This window comes from Microcaecilia unicolor, chromosome 1 (genome assembly GCF_901765095.1).
Source record: "Microcaecilia unicolor chromosome 1, aMicUni1.1, whole genome shotgun sequence".
Lineage (NCBI taxonomy): Eukaryota > Metazoa > Chordata > Amphibia > Gymnophiona > Siphonopidae > Microcaecilia > Microcaecilia unicolor.
Window position 1 is genome coordinate 172,778,228 of NC_044031.1, and position 16,905 is coordinate 172,795,132.

The following is a 16,905-nucleotide window of genomic DNA, read 5'->3' on the forward strand; positions in this document are numbered from 1 at the left end:
CAATGAAATGGCCATGCCACATATAAGTCAACATACCTATAATGTCATAACCAACAAAATAATCTTTTTGTAAAAAATCCAAAATTATAGGGAAGAATCTAACCCACTCTCATATACAAAATGTGACAGACTCTTCAGGCAAAGTGCATAAGAACTTTATACAAATATACAAACGGGGGGGGGGGGGGGGGGGTAATTCTCCAAAGGTCGCTTAAAGTTAGACGCCAGACTGATGCATGCTAAGTGTGAAATCTATATCAGCTATTGCTCGAATAATTTCTCTTATAGAATACTTGTATAAGTCCGCAGATACATGCCTAACTTGGGTCTGAGCACTTACACTAGCCAGTTGGATGGTATAAAATGCTTGTGCATAACTGCTGTTGTGCAACAGTATTCTATAACCTGTGTGCCTAAATGCTAGGCACACTCCGACCCACCATGGCCCTCCCAGGTCCACATCTCCCTTGCAGTTGCACACTATGGATTTTGCACGTTCAAATTGTAGAATACCGACTAAAGGCAGTTATGCATGTAACTGCAAATTAGCATCAATTAACACCAGTCAATTATTGGTTAACACCAATTATCAGATACGATATGATTGAAAACGGATTGTATTTTATAACTTGCACATGCTAAACATCAAATTGTGTGCACACATTTAAAGAATTAGCGAGAACATATCTACACATCCCTATTTTTTCTTAATTTTTTTCATTGATTGTTCTATCTTTGTCAATTGGGGACCACATTTTATATCTGATAACATTTGGAGGGCCAAAACACTTACTGATGTATTTTGCCATTCATTTTGTCAAACAGTGGTAAAATATGATGGTACAGTGTCCACTCCCCAGCCTTCACACAGTCTTACTCTTATGTATCCCCCAGCCTTCATCCAGTTTTGCTCTCATGTAGCCCCCCCCCCCCCCAAAAGCCTTCACCCAGTCTCTTTTGAGAGTTGAAACTACAAGGGCTTAAGCTTTTACAGAGAGCTGAGTTGAGGCAGGGAAGCATCACAAGAATTGCAAAGCTTCTGAGGGCCAGAAAAAAGCAAGTGGTTGGCCTGATTCTGTCCCAGGGGCGGTAGTTTGGACAAGCCTGGTGTAAAGTCAGTTTGGTGATCCAATTTAAATACCTAATCTCTGCAACACAACCAAACTAAAGCATGTAATGGACATAACACAACTCTTCTGTTCTCCAATTCCCTAATGTGGCTGTGTTTTTTCACACCAGAGCCTGCAAAGGCCTCTCTGGTACTATTGTAAGCCACATTGAGCCTACAAATAGGTGGGAAAATGTGGGATACAAATGTAACAAATAAATAAAATAAGAACTACATCAATCTTACTGCGCACAGGATAAAAGAATGTTAATATAAATCTGTTCTGTAGAAAAAAAAAAAGTCTGATTTAACAGCAGTATATCAAGAATAAATAACCAATAACCAAACCAAAGTTGTGGATCAATCAAAAATCTGGGGTCATACGAAATAGCCACTCAGAGAAGTTGTGGCAGCTCCACTGACGGATCTTCACTCAGATTTGAGAGAGAGAAGTGGTTCCATACAGAGGAGGCTGGAAACTGCAAAGCAATTAGTTGGACAACACTGGTAGGAAAATGAATGAAGACTCAACTTCAATACAAACTAGGGCCTTATTTACTAATGTGCCTATTTGAATTAAGCACAAAGGGCCATTCTATAACCTAGACACCCACACTTATGACTCAAATTTAGTATTTCAAGCTATAAGTACAATAAATAAGCAATGCCATACAGATGATCCACCACAAGAAGAAATCAAGGTTTCCATTCCAGATATTTTTTAATTCCAAAGGAGACTGGAGACTTACACCCTATTCTGGATCCCAAATTTGAACCATGGGTGCCTTTGTCCTTCTACATTTCTATATACACCTTTTTTCTAATTAACTGCACTTCAAGTAGCATTGACTGTAAAGTGTTTTGGTTTTTTTATTTTTATTTTTTTTAATCTCATTTAACTATACCACCATGTTAGGAAAGGCAGCATAGTAAATTTAATCAACGGAATACCAATATACAGAACATGCAGGTGTACATGAAAGTGTGATGATCAAGTACATCTACTGAGAGAAAAGATTGGCAGAGTATGACAGAAGAGTGAAACAGCATAAAATAAGATACAACTCAATCAAACAGGTCTTTATCTGAAATCACTTACTATGTTATGAGAACTGCAATCCTTGTACTTTCCTTTAGCTTTGGTTGGTTAATTTTACCCAGACCCAGAATATCTGCCTCTTTGGGTCTATTCACTACACTTAACCCCCCCCCCCCCCACCACCCAATACATTCTGAATGGGAAAAAGTCTTAAGTGAATTTCCTTTAAAGTTGTTGTACGCTAAACAGCAATGAAAGTTTGGCCCTTGTGTTCTCTCTCAGCTGAAATATCAGTATCAGAAAATGGCCAGTATTCTTATTATATGAGAGAAAAATAGTATAGGAAGTTCTACAGGCTGTATAGCAAGAATGCACAAAGCAAACAACTGCCTTTTGCTGAAAAAGCAGAAGGTCTGCTTATCTAAAAAGCAGGGGAGAGATGATTTCAATGTTTAAGCATATTTGATTGTAAATAATACTATTCGAAAGGGTAAACAATAAATCCTTAACACCACAAGGGGTCATACTACAAAACTACTAGGTAGCACATTTAAAATTAATCTGACAAAAATCATTTTTCCATGCAACACACAATTAAGCTGTAAAACATGTTGCTGGAAGATTTGATGAAAGCAGGTAACATATCTGGGTTTAAGAAGGATTTAGACAAATTCCTGAAGTCTGTAAGCCATGTTGACTTGAGAAAGCTACTGTATCTCTGCTGGGTGCGAGTAAGCACAAATGGATCTCAGCCTTGGTATTCTGCCTAGTATTTCGTGACCTGGATTAGCCAGTCTTAAGCAAGATTCTGGTCTTGATGGGACCTTTGCTCTGCTCTACTATGTCACTTCTTATGTTCATATTTGCAATCACACTGGTGTTTTCTACTTCAGGCAACATATCTGCAATACTTTCTAACAGAAAGATGCATGTCATGACCTTTACAGAAATAAATCAGCATTCAGAGAAAATCACAGATACATAATTATCTCAGTTGACATGAAAGGACTTGCAGATCACTGATCTATGTAAGGAAACAGAGTGAAAAGCTAACAATATGACCAGGTGGATACAGAGAGGTATCAAAAGGAAAGAACATGTAATTTTGCTCTTATAGCTATGAGTGTATCCAACTCCAGGGTAAATATCAACTGATTAACTTGATATGATGGGAAAGGCTGTTAAGGCTGCTACCAGGGCCTCATTGTTCAACCCATCTATGCAGGACAACCTGCAACTCACTGTATGCCACACACTGATCCACACAAGTCTGTGTCATCTGAAGGAACAAGAAGGATGCAGAAGCTAGGTATCATCACTGAGAACTCTTGAAGGCATCAATTTACAACAGTTGGAAAATGTGCCTTTCAAAAATGGCACAAGCCAGCACCTCCGCTGTCAACAGTGAGATGTATAAGCCACCTTGGCTTTGTGGTTTAGGAAACAAGATGGCTGTAGTGTCACACAATGGAACACTAGACTTCTGAACCAATGACAGGTCTTTAGCCCTGCTGACAAGAGTTTGATGCAAGTAGGAAGCACCAAAAACTATGAGCAGGCCACTGGATGCATAAGCATGTTCTTATATGTATACAAACTACTTCCTAAAATGTCAAAATGATTAATTTCCATTCACAAGATATCAAATATCCAGCAACAGTTATATCTCTATGTTCAGATTCAAATTTTGAAAAAGCAGCAACAGGCTAGGTTCTGCAAGTTATCATGCACACTTAAAATACTGCCTTTCTAGATCCATAGTTACCTATTTAGATTAGCAACACACAGCATTGTGCACCATACAGCAGTTTTTCACAACTAGATAGCACAGCTCACCTCAACTTTGCTGGCTGGCTCATGATTAGCAGCAGGGATATACACAACTTCCTGGACTTCATCTCTAGGACGGGCTGAATTTTTCCCAAACACTATGTGGTCAGCCTTGGAATGTGGTGGGAAAGCCACAAAACAATAGCTGGGGGGAGCCACAGCCATCCTGTAATGAGGAACAAAGAGCAGTTAGTTTAATGAACTGTGTAGAAGTGGTTACAGATCAAATGTGATGTCACACATTAAAATCACAGAAAAAAACATACATAATTCAATTGGCACATAATTCTAAAAATTCCATGTTTGTTTTAATTCCATTAATAGATTAACTTTAAAACCCTAGAATTCTTATAAAATAATTTCTCTATTTAGCCACTCATTAGTAACTTGAGGCAGTGCCAATCATCACAATTACATGGAGAAATCACATTAATATGTGCCAAGTACAAAAAAAAAAAAGCATAGAACAGATGAAGAAAGGAGATATGTTTAAAAAACAAAACAAAAACAGATGTGCCCATAATAAGAAGGTATTGATCTTTTATTTTAAAAGAGCTTGGAAATAAGAAATTAAGAACAAAAATGAGCATAGACCTATGAATAACAACCAAAGATGTAAAAGCCAGGAACAGGCAAGTAGATGTTCTAAACCATTTAACTCATTCAGCTGCTTTGAAGAAAATCCACCACCTAATACAATTTTCATTGTGTTAAGACTCCATTTAAACAATTCTCATCTAGAGTCATCCACTACTTCCTCTTGCAACCTATTGTCCTACATTTGATACTGCAACAAATAAAAAGGGCAGACTGGGTCAATGTCAGGATAGAAGGCCTTTCACAAAAATACCAGCAGCAAAATCCATGGACAGCTATTAGCTATTCACACTCTATATAATTCCTATATAGACAGTCTAATTCCTAGTGTAGCTTCCTTCCTATGCTAGGCCTCTTACAAGAGCTAGGCCTGTTACAAAAGCCTTTACATTGTTCTGTTTGGTTCTCATAAGTTAGCCTAATAAGTTAGCATCTTTGTAAACATACAGTGCTTTCTCAGGACTGAGGAATGATACTTCAAGGATGCAAGTTTGGCTGGAGCTTTCATATAAGGTGGATATAACCTTGGGATGTGGTGAGAGACTGAGGAGGATACATTGAGCCTAAAGAATGTTTCAGTCTTGGGGAAAGAGGACACAAGGGGATTGTTAGTTTGCTGTGTGACTAACTGCATGCAGAACTGATAACTAATTAGCCAATGGCCACCGACTGTGCACATGCACACACATCAGGAGAGACTGATAGAATACAGGAACAATCCATATATGGCATAGACTTGTCGATAAACTGAGCAGTTTGGATGTTAGAAAGCTGGTTGATTAAGAGAGGATGGAAATAATGAAATTCACTTTGATGTGATTAATGGAGTCCCGTCTTGGGGCTAGTTCTATTCAATATCTTTGTTCATGATACTGTGGAGGGTTCAAAAGGAAAATTTACCTTTGTGTATATGATGATCTGCAACAGATACCCACGAGACAGAGTAAACAGAATGAGAAGTAGTCAACAGCGTGGTAATTAAAATTCAGCGAAAAGTGAAAGCATATCTGGGATGAATAAAATCCAAAAGAATGGTCCACAATAGTGCACATCAGCTCCCCACTCCCATCGTGGGTCATTCTTTTGGATTTTTTCATCCCAGATATGCTTTCACTTTTCACTGAATTTTAATTACCAAGCTGCTGACCACTTCTCATTCTATTTACTCTCTCTATGGGTATCTACCCTGTGCAGATCATCATATGCATAGGGGGTCAACATTCCGTTATAGAATATGCTCCTACCAGATGTCCAAATTAACAGCAAACACATATAATTCTGTGCTGAGCATTTAATGTGGGATTTAATGATTACCAAAGAAAAAAAGGAATGGAATAGTGGCAGGGAGTGCTCACTGAAATTATCATAATCATAAGAAGCATTAACTGCTATATTGAAAGACACCTATTCAGTAAATGTGCCAAAGAGAGAGGTTTAACGACACCAACAGAGCGCCTCCATAAAATCAACAAAGAGAGGAGGCTCAGAAATCCCTACACAGTAGTACTCCTCACCGTCACAAAAACAAGGGGCCCACTCCAGAGGGGCTTGGTGAGCCCTACACATCGCCCACTCCAGAGTGGCTTGGTGAGCCCTACACATCTCCCACTCCAATGAAAAAACAAGAAGAGGGGTTTGGGGCCCCAACGTAACAGTTCTCACACCCAGTGGAGACAGTAGGACTCAGTGACCCTAAAATACCCCCCCCCCCCCCGGTATCCTTCCCAATACTTTCCCCCCTTATAAACTGTACCCAACAACTTCTTCCTCTCCCTTTCTCATAGCTCTTTGACACCCATCCCTTCACCCACATTTCTCCGTCCCTTATCCTGCTGTCCAATTACCTTATTTCTTTCCTCACCCTTTCAACTCCCATTATCTTCTCTTGACGTTTCGAACACACTCCCCTCTGTGCCCCATCCCTTCACACTTTCCTTCTTGTGCCCTAAACCTCTCTCACTCTGCCCCGCGCTCCCCTCATTCCAGTGGCGTAGCTAGGGTAGTTGACACCCGGGGCCAGTTATTTTTAACACCCCCCCCCCCCCCAAATCCAGTACTAGGCATACCGAGAATACAAAACACTCAGGACCTATAGAGCAATTCTACCATACCATAAGCAGTAACTTGTACGAGTCACACAAGGAAAAGGAAAGCATCTTAAACACTACAGTGAGCACTAGAACATCAATTCACCTATTGTAAAACGAAAACAGACAGATTAGTACAGATCATCGATCCTGCACAGTCAATGCCAACCGAAAGCACATCTTTTTCACAAACACAGATACACCCTAATCCACTATAGAATAAGTAATCACAAACTTTCTATTTAGACAAAAATTAAACTGAACCCCCAATGCCAGACTCTGCATACAATGCAACACCACAGAAACAGAAAATGTCCTCTAGTACTGTGCAAAATATAAAGACAGCAGATGTAAATTTGAAAAAACTAACAAATACCAATCACCACTTTACAAATTAACAAATAGAAATAAAACAAATACAGAAAATAAAATAATACCATTTTACTGGACTAATACACTTAGCTTTCAGAGGCCAAAACCTCCTTCCTCAGGTCAATACAGTATAGTGCTGTTACAGTATCCTATCCTGACCTGAGGAAGGGGATTTTGTTCTCTGAAAGTTAAGTCAAAATGTATTAAAATTAGTCCAATAAAAACATTACCTTATTTACATGTTCTATTTATAAACATTTATTAACACAGCTACAATACTATATCCTAAAGCAAAAAAATAAAAATATATATTTTATTTATAGTTTGTTGTCTCTGGTTTCTGCTTTCCTCATCTTCTTTTCACTGTCTTCCTTCCATCCAGCATCTGTCTTCGCTCTCTCTCTGCCATCCACTGTCTGCCCTCTCTCTCTGCCCCTTCCATCCACTGTCTGCCCTCTCTCTCCCTTCCATACACATCTGCCCTCTATCTCTGCCCCTTCCATACACCATTTGCCCCAGTCTGCCCTCTTTCTCTCTCCCCCTTCCACCCACCATCTGCCCTTTCTCTCTGCCCCTTCAATCCGTCTGCCCTCCCTCTCCCATCCATCCAGGGTCTGCCCTCCCTCAAGCTCCCCCCTTCCATCCAGGGTCTGTCCCCACTCTCTCTGCCCCCTCTTTTCAGCCCCCTTATTCCACCTGTCCCTAGTTCCAGCCCCAGCCCACATCTCCCACCTGCCCCCCTTTTCAGCCCCACTATCCCACCAGTCCCCAGCCCCTTTCTTCCATCAGACCCAAGCTTCAGCCCCCAGCCACTTCTCACTGTCCCCTTTTCAGTCCCTAGTTTCAACCCCAGCCCTTTTCTCTCACCAGTCCAGAGCTTCAGCCCCAGCCAGTTCTCCCTGTCCCCTTTAAAGCCCCCAGTCCCCACAGTTTCAGCCCCAGCCCCTGCCCCTTTTCAGCCCCCAGTTACAGTACTAGCCCCCTTATCCCAACTACTCTCCTTTTCAGCCCCAGACCCATTCTCCCACCTGCCCCAGGCATGGACCCATTTTCCCTCCTGCCCCCTTGTCAGACCCCAGTTCCAGCTTCAGACCCTTCTCCCCTCTACGCACCCCCACCCCTCCCCTATGCCCTTCTCCCCTCTGAGCACCCCTCTGAGGTCCCCCACCCTCCCCAATCCCCTTCTCCCCTCTGGGCTCCCCTCTCCCATCTCAACACCCCCACCCCTCCCCAATCCCCTTCTCCCCTCTGGGTTCCCCTTCTCCCATCTGAGCCCCTCCCCCCCAACCCGGTCCCATCGTCTCCCCTCCGTCCAGGCTGACAGGGCCCTCTTCTTCTGCCACCACCCTGCCTGGTTTAAAAAAACTCCATCGCAGCGACACAGGCAGTCGCTCGCTGGGAGGGGGGGGTTTGGCCGGCGGCCATTGGACCACCAGGGACCATTTTCTGGTGGTTTGGGGGGGATGGAGACCCATCGGATCTCCAGCCCTCCCTGAACCTGGGGGGGGGGGGGGGGTCGTCAGGAGGGACCGGAGGTCCACCAGACCTCCAGACCCCTATTGGCAGGTTTGCTTTGGGTGGGAACGGGGGCCTGCCAGCATGCAGGCCGTACCTTGCGAAGGATGTTAAAAAAATGGAAGCGGTGCAAAGAAAAGCTACGAGAATGGTATGGGAATTGCATTCCAAGATGTATGAGCAGACACTTGCTGACCTGAACATGTATACCCTGGAGGAAAGGAGGAACAGGGGTGATATGATACAGACGTTCAAATACTTGAAAGGAATTAATCCGCAAACAAATCTTTTCCAGAGATAGGAAGGCGGTACAACGAGAGGACATGAAATGAGATTGAAGGGGGGCAGACTCAAAAAAGATGTCAGGAAGTATTTTTTCACGGAGAGGGTGGTGGATGCTTGGAAAGTCCTCCCGCGGGAGGTGGTGAAGATGAAAACGGTAACGGAATTCAAACATGCGTGGGATGTGCATAAAGGAATCCTGTGCAGTAGGAATGGATCCTCAGAAGCTTAGCCAAAATTGGGTGGCGGAGCAGGTGGGGGAAGAGAGGTTGGTAGTTGGGAGGCGAAGATAGTGGAGGGCAGACTTATACGGTCTGTGCCAGAGCCGGAGATGGGAGGCGGGAAATACTGCTGGGCAGACTTGTACGGTCTGTGCCCTGAAAAAGGCAGGTACAAATCAAGGTAAGGTATACACATATGACTTTATCTTGTTGGGCAGACTGGATGGACCATGCAGGTCTTTTTCTGCCGTCATCTACTATGTTACTATGTATGTAACTGCATGCTGGACAGGGCTCACCATTCCTCCCCAATGATCTGCAAACCCTAACGCCAGCTCGGAGCTGGCGTAGGGTTTGCCGCAGCCAGCGACCCAAATTTTGGCGCGCTGACCGCTGGTCATTGGCGATGAATGCGCTAAGCCCTGTTTAGCATGCATTTGCATGCTACTTACACAAAGAGCCCTCGAGCATGTTGTTTCACGTGCTCGAGGGCTCTTATCATGAGGCGGTAGCAAATGCCGGCGCTAGTATGGCGCTAACAGCCTCTAGCACCGGCGTTTGCTTTTGATCATCTGCCCCTTGTTGAGGAAATCTTGAAAACCCAACTAAGTTGTGGCTATCAGACTGTGGTTGACCACCCTGTACTAAACACTATTATAGAGGTTTTGCGCTAGAATAGTACTAACAAGCATTCGAGATTGGGCACTGTTTAATTCAGAATTTAGCATCAAAGTATGCAATGACTTTAGTAAAAATAAAGGCAAAATAAAAGGTGTTAGCCTAGCTGGAAAAGTTTGCCTTTAATAGTGGTTAAAATTTTACCCATAAGAACATGAGAGTAGCCACACCGGGTCGGACCAATAGTCCATCTATCCCCAGTATCCTGTTTCCAAACAGTGGCCAAGCCAGGTCACAAGTACCTGACAGAAAACAAAATCGTGGCTCATTCCATGATACAAATCCCAGGGTAAGCAGTTGTTTCCCCATGTCTATCTCAATAGCAGATTATGGACTTTTCCTCCAGGAATGTGTCCAAACCTTTTTTAAACCCAGAAACACCAACCGCTATTACCATATCCTCTGTCAACGAGTTCTGGCAACTATTCGTTGAGTAAAAAAATATTTCCTCCTATTTGTTTTAAAAGTATTTCCATGTAACTTCCTTGAGTGTCCCCCTAGTCTGTACTTTTGGAACAAGTTAAAAAAAACCCAATTTACTTCTTCTCATTCTACACCACTCAGGATTTTGTATACCTCAATTATATCTCCTCTCATCCATCTCTTTTCCAAGTCGGAGTGTCCTAACCTCTTTAGCCGTTTATCATTCTAGTTGCTTTTCTCTGAATCTCTTCTAATTCCGCTATATCTTTTTTTGAGATACGGCAACCAGAACTGCATGCAATACTCAAGGTGCGGTTGCACCATGGAGCAATACAGAGGCATTATAGTATTTTCAGTCTTATTCACCATCCCTTTTCTAATAATTCCTGACATCCTGTTTGTTTTTTGGCTGCCGCCACACAATGAGAAGATTTCAGTGTATTATCTACGATGACACCTAGATCTTTTTCTTGAGTGCTGACCTCCAAGGTGGACCCCAGAATCAGGTAATTATGATTTGGATTATTCTTTCCAATGTGCATTACCTTGCATTTGTCCACATTAAATTTCATCTGACATTTGGTTGCCCAGTCTTCCAATTTCCTAAGGTCTTCCTGTAATATTTCACAGTCTGCACGTGTTTTAACAACCTTTAATTATTTATTTGTTACATTTGTATCCCACATTTCCCCACCTATTTGCAGGCTCAATGTGGCTTACATAGTACTGTGAAGGCGTTTGCCAACTCCGGTAGCTGAACGGACGTGCGTTTAAGCTTTCTCCGTCTCTCACTGAAATCTGCGCACGGAGATTCGTTGGCCCCTAATGGGGAAACGAAAAGGAAAACCCAATATGCCTACCTCCACAGGCAGGGTGGAACCTACTCCGTTGCGGCAGATGACTCTGGTAGAATTGGGACTGCTAACGCCGGGAGCTGGAGTTTTCGTTTCGGGCGGTCCGGGTGATCTTAATGACCAAAGCACCAAGGGAGTCTCGTTGAGTCCACCCCCAACAGCTGTACCTCCAAGGCCGGGAGGGAGACAGGACGTAACGGGGGAACAGAGCGTGGAATCCGGAAGTCTGTCCCCTGTGCCGGTTTGTGGAGACCCCGCTGCTTCCTCAACGCCAGAAAGGAACCTGAGCGTGTCCTCTGCTGGAATTGGAGATTTGATAAGACCTTCACCTATTACCCTGGAAGTTTTATGGGAAGCGATACAAGGCCTAAACTCCAACTTGCAGCAGATTTCACGAATACTAACGGGAGACGTGGCAGAGGTAAAGTGAACTCAGACAGTTACTTCTCTTAAACTAGCAGAGCAAACGGCTAAATTGAATACCCTGGATACAGATTTTAGAGCTGTGAAATCTTCAACGGAAATGTTGATGAAAAACTCTAACCTCTAGCAGCGCAAAATAGATTTTCTTGAAAACCAGATTGGGATCAATAACTTACGTTTTCTTAATTTTCCTAAGTCGCCACTCATTCCAGCACTAGAAATGTTGAGGAAATATGTTAAAGAGATATTAGGGGTCCCCTCTGAGTGATTCTCACCTATTACTAGAGTACAATATATTTCTGGTGCAGGAAGGGGAGTTTTTCCTCAGAATCCTCAATTTGGTATGAATTTAACTGATTTTTTAGAAAGTTCTATGGAGGTTATAACTGAGAGAACAACACTGCTTGTTACATTTGCTCTGCAAACTGATCGTAATAATATACTGAGACTTTATTTTTGCCACATGAACTCCACCTTTCTTGGCTCAAAAATACAGATTTTTCTGGACTTTCCCAAGGACACTCAAAGAAGAAGAAATGCGTTTTTGCTATTAAAAGAAAGAGTTCTCCGCATAGGAGGAACCTTTCAATTGAGGTTTCCCTGCAAATGTTTTGTTTCCTTGAATTCTACATCTTATATTTTTTTTGATCCAGGAAAGTTACAAGATTTTATTTCCTCTAAAGAATAAGGCTGTAATAGGAATTGTATTAAGGTGTTGCTCGGCTGCGATCCTCCATCTCCATCTTTTCTTTTCCTTCTTGTTTTAATAGATTTATTTCCTAGATCTTGGATCACCTTATTGTGGACTATATAATATTAAGAAAATTTACCAAGTTTGATTGATTTCTTCGTTTTCTATTTGCCTGAATCTTTATTTATGTTGGATTGCATAAATGTAAACTTGAATAAAGTATAATAAAAAACAAAAAAAAAAACAAATACAAAGTGATGTTGTAGTCTAATAAGGTTCATATGTTACAGACACATTGGGAATAGCAGAGAAGGAGAGTTATATAGTGTTCATTACGAGCTTTGGTTATGTTGTGTTGCAGGCACTGCTTTTTTTGTGGAAAAAAAAGGTGCCGGTACTCATTGTGGGCGGGGTCACCACATATGGCTCCACCCCTATGCTAGCCAAACCCACATTAGCCACACCCCTTATACCAGCCATGGAGCATATAAACAGACATCATTGAAAATATTATACTAGTATAGGAGAAAAAAATAACGTGATTTTTTTCATTATAAATAATTTCTGTAAGCTGTTACAGCTCCAGTATACCCAGTGCAAAATAAGACAGCAGATGTAAATTCTCAAATTAGACATATTTCAAACACTGAAATGAAAATAAAATGATTCTTTCTACCTTTGTTGTCTGGAGACTTTGTTTTTCTATCCATATTGGTCCCAGTCTCTGATTCTGCTGCTCTCTATCTGTTCCCTTAATTCTGTTTCCAGAGCTACCTTTCCATTTATTTCTTTGCTTTCCTTCTTTCTTCATTTCTTGCCATACATCCATAAGTAAAAGCTGGGTCCTCCTCCGTGGAATTGACTGGAGGAGGTATAACGTGGATCCAGCTTTTGCCTACTTTCTCCATCCATGTGCAGTTTTTCTCCTCTTCCCTTTCTCTCATCTCCATCCATGTGCATCTTCTTCTTTTTTCTTTCCTCCCTCCATCCATGTCCAGCACTTCTCTCTCCTCCCCTCCATCCTTGTCCATCCTTGTCCTTGTCCCCTCCTCTCTTCCCTCCCCTGTATCCATATAAAGCAATAATTCTCTCTCCCCTCTCCTCCATCCAAGTCCAGCATTTCTCCTCTCTCTCCGCCAACCCCTCCATCCATCCATGTCCAGCAATTCTCCTCTATCTCCTGCTCTCCTCTCCATCCATTTCCAGCATTTCTCCTCTTCCCTGCCCTCCCATCCATGTGCATCTCCTCAGTGGCGTAGCAAGGGCGGGGCGGTGGGGGCGGTCCGCCCTGGGTGTCAACGGGTGGAGGGGTGCATCCGTCCACCTCCCCCCCCGACACGGTCCCCCACCTGCCTACGAGCTCCATCCATCTGCAGCGCTGCTGTAAAGAAGAAATCGCTTCGTCGGCCCTTCCCTCACTCACTGACTTCCGCCCTCTGACGTAACTTCCTATTTCCTCAAGGGCGGGAGACAGTGAGTGAGGGAAGGGCCGACGAAGCGATTTCTTCTTTACAGCAGCGCTGCAGATGGATGGAGCTCGTAGGCAGGTGGGGGACCGTGTCGGGGTGGCGCTATGCCGAGGGGGGGTCCACGCCTGTGGGGGGATGTCGTGTTGGTCTGCACCCGGGGGGGGGGAGTGCAGCGGCGATCCGCCCCGGGTGGCAGCCGCCCCCGCATCTCCTTCCTCTCTTCCCTCCCCTCCATCCATGTCCAGCATGTCTCCTCTCTCCCCTTCCCTCCCCTCTCATCCATGTCCAACGATTCTCCTCTCTTCCCTGTCCACCCCTCCCATCCATGTCCAGCGATTCTTCTCTGCTCCGTCCTCCCCTCCCATCCATGTCCAGCGATTCTTCTCTGCCCCCTGTCCTCCACTGCCATCCATGTCCAGCGATTCCTCTCTGCCCCCTGTCCTCCCCTGCCATTTATGTCCAGCGATTCCTCTCTGCCCCCTGTCCTCCTCTGCCATCCATATCCAGCGATTCCTCTCTGCCCCCTGTCCTCCCCTGCCATCCATGTCCAGCGATTCTTCTCTGTCCCCTGTCCTCCCCAGCCATCCATGTCCAGCGATTCTTCTCTGCCCCCTGTCCTACCCTGCCATCCATGACCAGCGATTCTCCTCTCTCCCCTCCCCTCTCATCCATGTCCAGCAATTCTCTCTTCCTTGCCCTCCCCTCCCATCCGTCCAGCGATTCTTCTCTCTCCCCAGCCCTCCCCTCTCCCATGTCCAGTGATTCTGCTCTCTCCCCTGCCCTTCCCTCTCCCATATCCAGCGATTCTCCTCTCTCCCCTGCCCTCCCCTCTCCCATGTCCAGCGAACCTCCTCTCTCCCCTGCCCTCCCCTGTCCCATGTCCAGCGATTCCCCTCTCTCCCCTGCCCTCTCCTCTCCCATGTCCAGTGAATCTCCTCTCTCCCTTGCCCTCCCCTCTCCCATGTCCAGCGATTCCCCTCTCTCCCCTGCCCTCCCCTCTCCCATGTCCAGCGATTCCCCTCTCTCATGTCCCTCTTCCACTCAGTCTCCACTCTGTACCGAAGTCGCAGCGGTGAAGCACGAACACAAATCAAACTTAATCACATCATTTGTCCACGCTGCACGGCCGAGAAGAGGACTTCAGCTGGCGGGGGTTGGGGTCCCCCCGCCAGCACAGGTACACAACGGCGGCGGGGGAGGGTTTGCGGCAGGAAGGGGGGCCTGGAAATCGGAGGGAGGGAGTTGGGTTCTTGAACTTGTGGGGGGGGGGGGGGGGAAGAGAGTGGATCTGCTGTGAGGGTTTTTTTTTCCTCCGGGTCACGTCATAATGGGTGTAGTGAGTCAGCTAGGGCTTCGGAGCCCACCTGTGAAGAAAGTTACGGACACAGGCAGGCAGACGCATAGAATGTTGGAGGTGAGAATTATTATATAGGATAATAGTTTCCACTATTTTGCCCAGCACTGACATCAGGCTTACCGGTCTATAAATTTCCTGGATCAGCCCTGGAACCCTTTTTAAAAATCAGTGTCATATTGGCCACCCTCCAATCTTCAGGTACTACAGACAATTTTAACAACAGGTTACACATTGCTAACAGCAGATTAGCAATTTCATGCTTGAGTACTTTGAGTACCTTTGGATATATGCCATCTGGTCCAGGTGATTTACTACTTTTTAATTTGTCAATTTGGCTCAGTACACCTTCCAGGTTCAAGATTACGATACCAATGATAAAAAATATTCATAAGTAGGTTAATACTAATCAGCTCAGGTCCTGCCATTACACCAAGTTCTTAAGTCAAAATCCTATCCTTGAAGCAATTGATAATGATCAGAAAACAGGAGAGCACTAGTTCATTTATTGCTGATCGTGTCAAAATCTGAAGAAAAATACTGACAGAAGAAATATCTACTAAAAACTCAAATCTGACATTTCCCTATTCTATTATAATGGCACAACTGCATTCCTGATTAAATACAAATCCTTTTACTTGACCTACATCATGTTAGTTCAAGACACTTCAACATACTAACATTCATTTATTGAACATAAAAAGCAGTTTACTGACCACAATTATGCAACCATGACGTTAGGAACATTCTTATGGTCAGAAAGGTTTAATGCAAACTCCAAAATATTTCTTGGGATTCACTGGAGAATTCATTCTCGTTCTTAAGCTCCTTGTTTGGTTCATCAAAGACTACAGTGAATACTGTTTCAATTTTAAAAAATTTACAGATTAAGTGTTAAAGAATTGCACAATAAGCAATATTATATCTCAAAACAGCTCAACAGTAGCAAAATCAACTTGTTTCTTTCCTTTAGTCATAGCAGATGAATCCATTATGAATGGGTTGTGTCCATCAACCAGCAGGGGGAGATAGAGAGCACTGAAAAACCACAGTGCCTCATGGCCAGCTAGCTCCATCTGCCTCTTCAGTATTTGAAGCTTCCAAAGCAGTGTTACACCGCAAAGTCACATAACATGAACTTTCCTCACAGCAGATGAACGCCCCAGAACAGGAGCAATAACACAAAGGAGGACCGAACTCAACCTCCTGTAATAGAACAGAAATCCTGAAGACTGTTTTCCAACATCTCCCAATGAGGGAACATATCTACAGGAAAAACTGAACATAAAACAACATCAATCACACAATGAACCACTGAGGGAGGACTCATGGATTCATCTGCTATGACTAAAGGAAAGAAAATTATCAAGGTAAGAACCTAATTTTCCCTTCCTTGTCATCAAGCAGATGAATCCATTACGAATGGGATGTATCAAAGCAATCCCTAGATAGGGTGGGAACAAGCCACACCACGCGCCAGCACTTGTGCTCCAAAATGCGCATCTCTCCTGGCAGCCACATCCAGCCTGTAATGTCGGGCAAAAGAGAGCTTAGAAGCCCATGTTGCTGCATTGCATATCTCTTGAAGAGAGAGTGCTCCAGTTTCAGCCCAAGAAGAGGAAATCGCTCTTGTGGAATGTGCCTTAAAGGCTTCAGGAAGAGACCAGCCAGACAGCAGATAGGCTGAAAAAATAGCTTCCTTGAGCCAACGGGCTATAGTGGCTTTAGACGCTGGAGACCCTCTGCACGGACCTGATAACAGGACAAAAAGATGATCAGAGGTCCTAAACGCATTTGACATGCGCAGATACTGCAGCAGAGCCCTTCGCACATCTAGGAGGTGCAACTGCCCAAAGGCTTCCGGAAACTCCTCTCTGGAAAAGGAAGGCAGGAAAATAGGCTGGTTTAGGTGAAACGCCGAAACCACCTTAGGCACTGTACGTACCCTAACTCCGGACTCTG

At 44.0% G+C, this 16,905-nt stretch overlaps 1 protein-coding gene across 3 annotated transcripts in view; it reads right to left on the reverse strand.

Moving 5' to 3' along the window:
• Nucleotides 1-16,905, reverse strand: part of SCRN1 (secernin 1) — a 74,075-nt gene that overhangs the window by 44,080 nt on the left and 13,090 nt on the right. For all 3 annotated transcript variants that reach the window (XM_030202534.1, XM_030202536.1, XM_030202528.1), the window contains exon 2: nucleotides 3,984-4,143. In XM_030202534.1, the coding sequence (XP_030058394.1) occupies nucleotides 3,984-4,142 (159 nt within the window). In that variant the 5' untranslated portion in view covers nucleotide 4,143. The remainder of the gene's footprint in view (nucleotides 1-3,983; nucleotides 4,144-16,905) is intronic.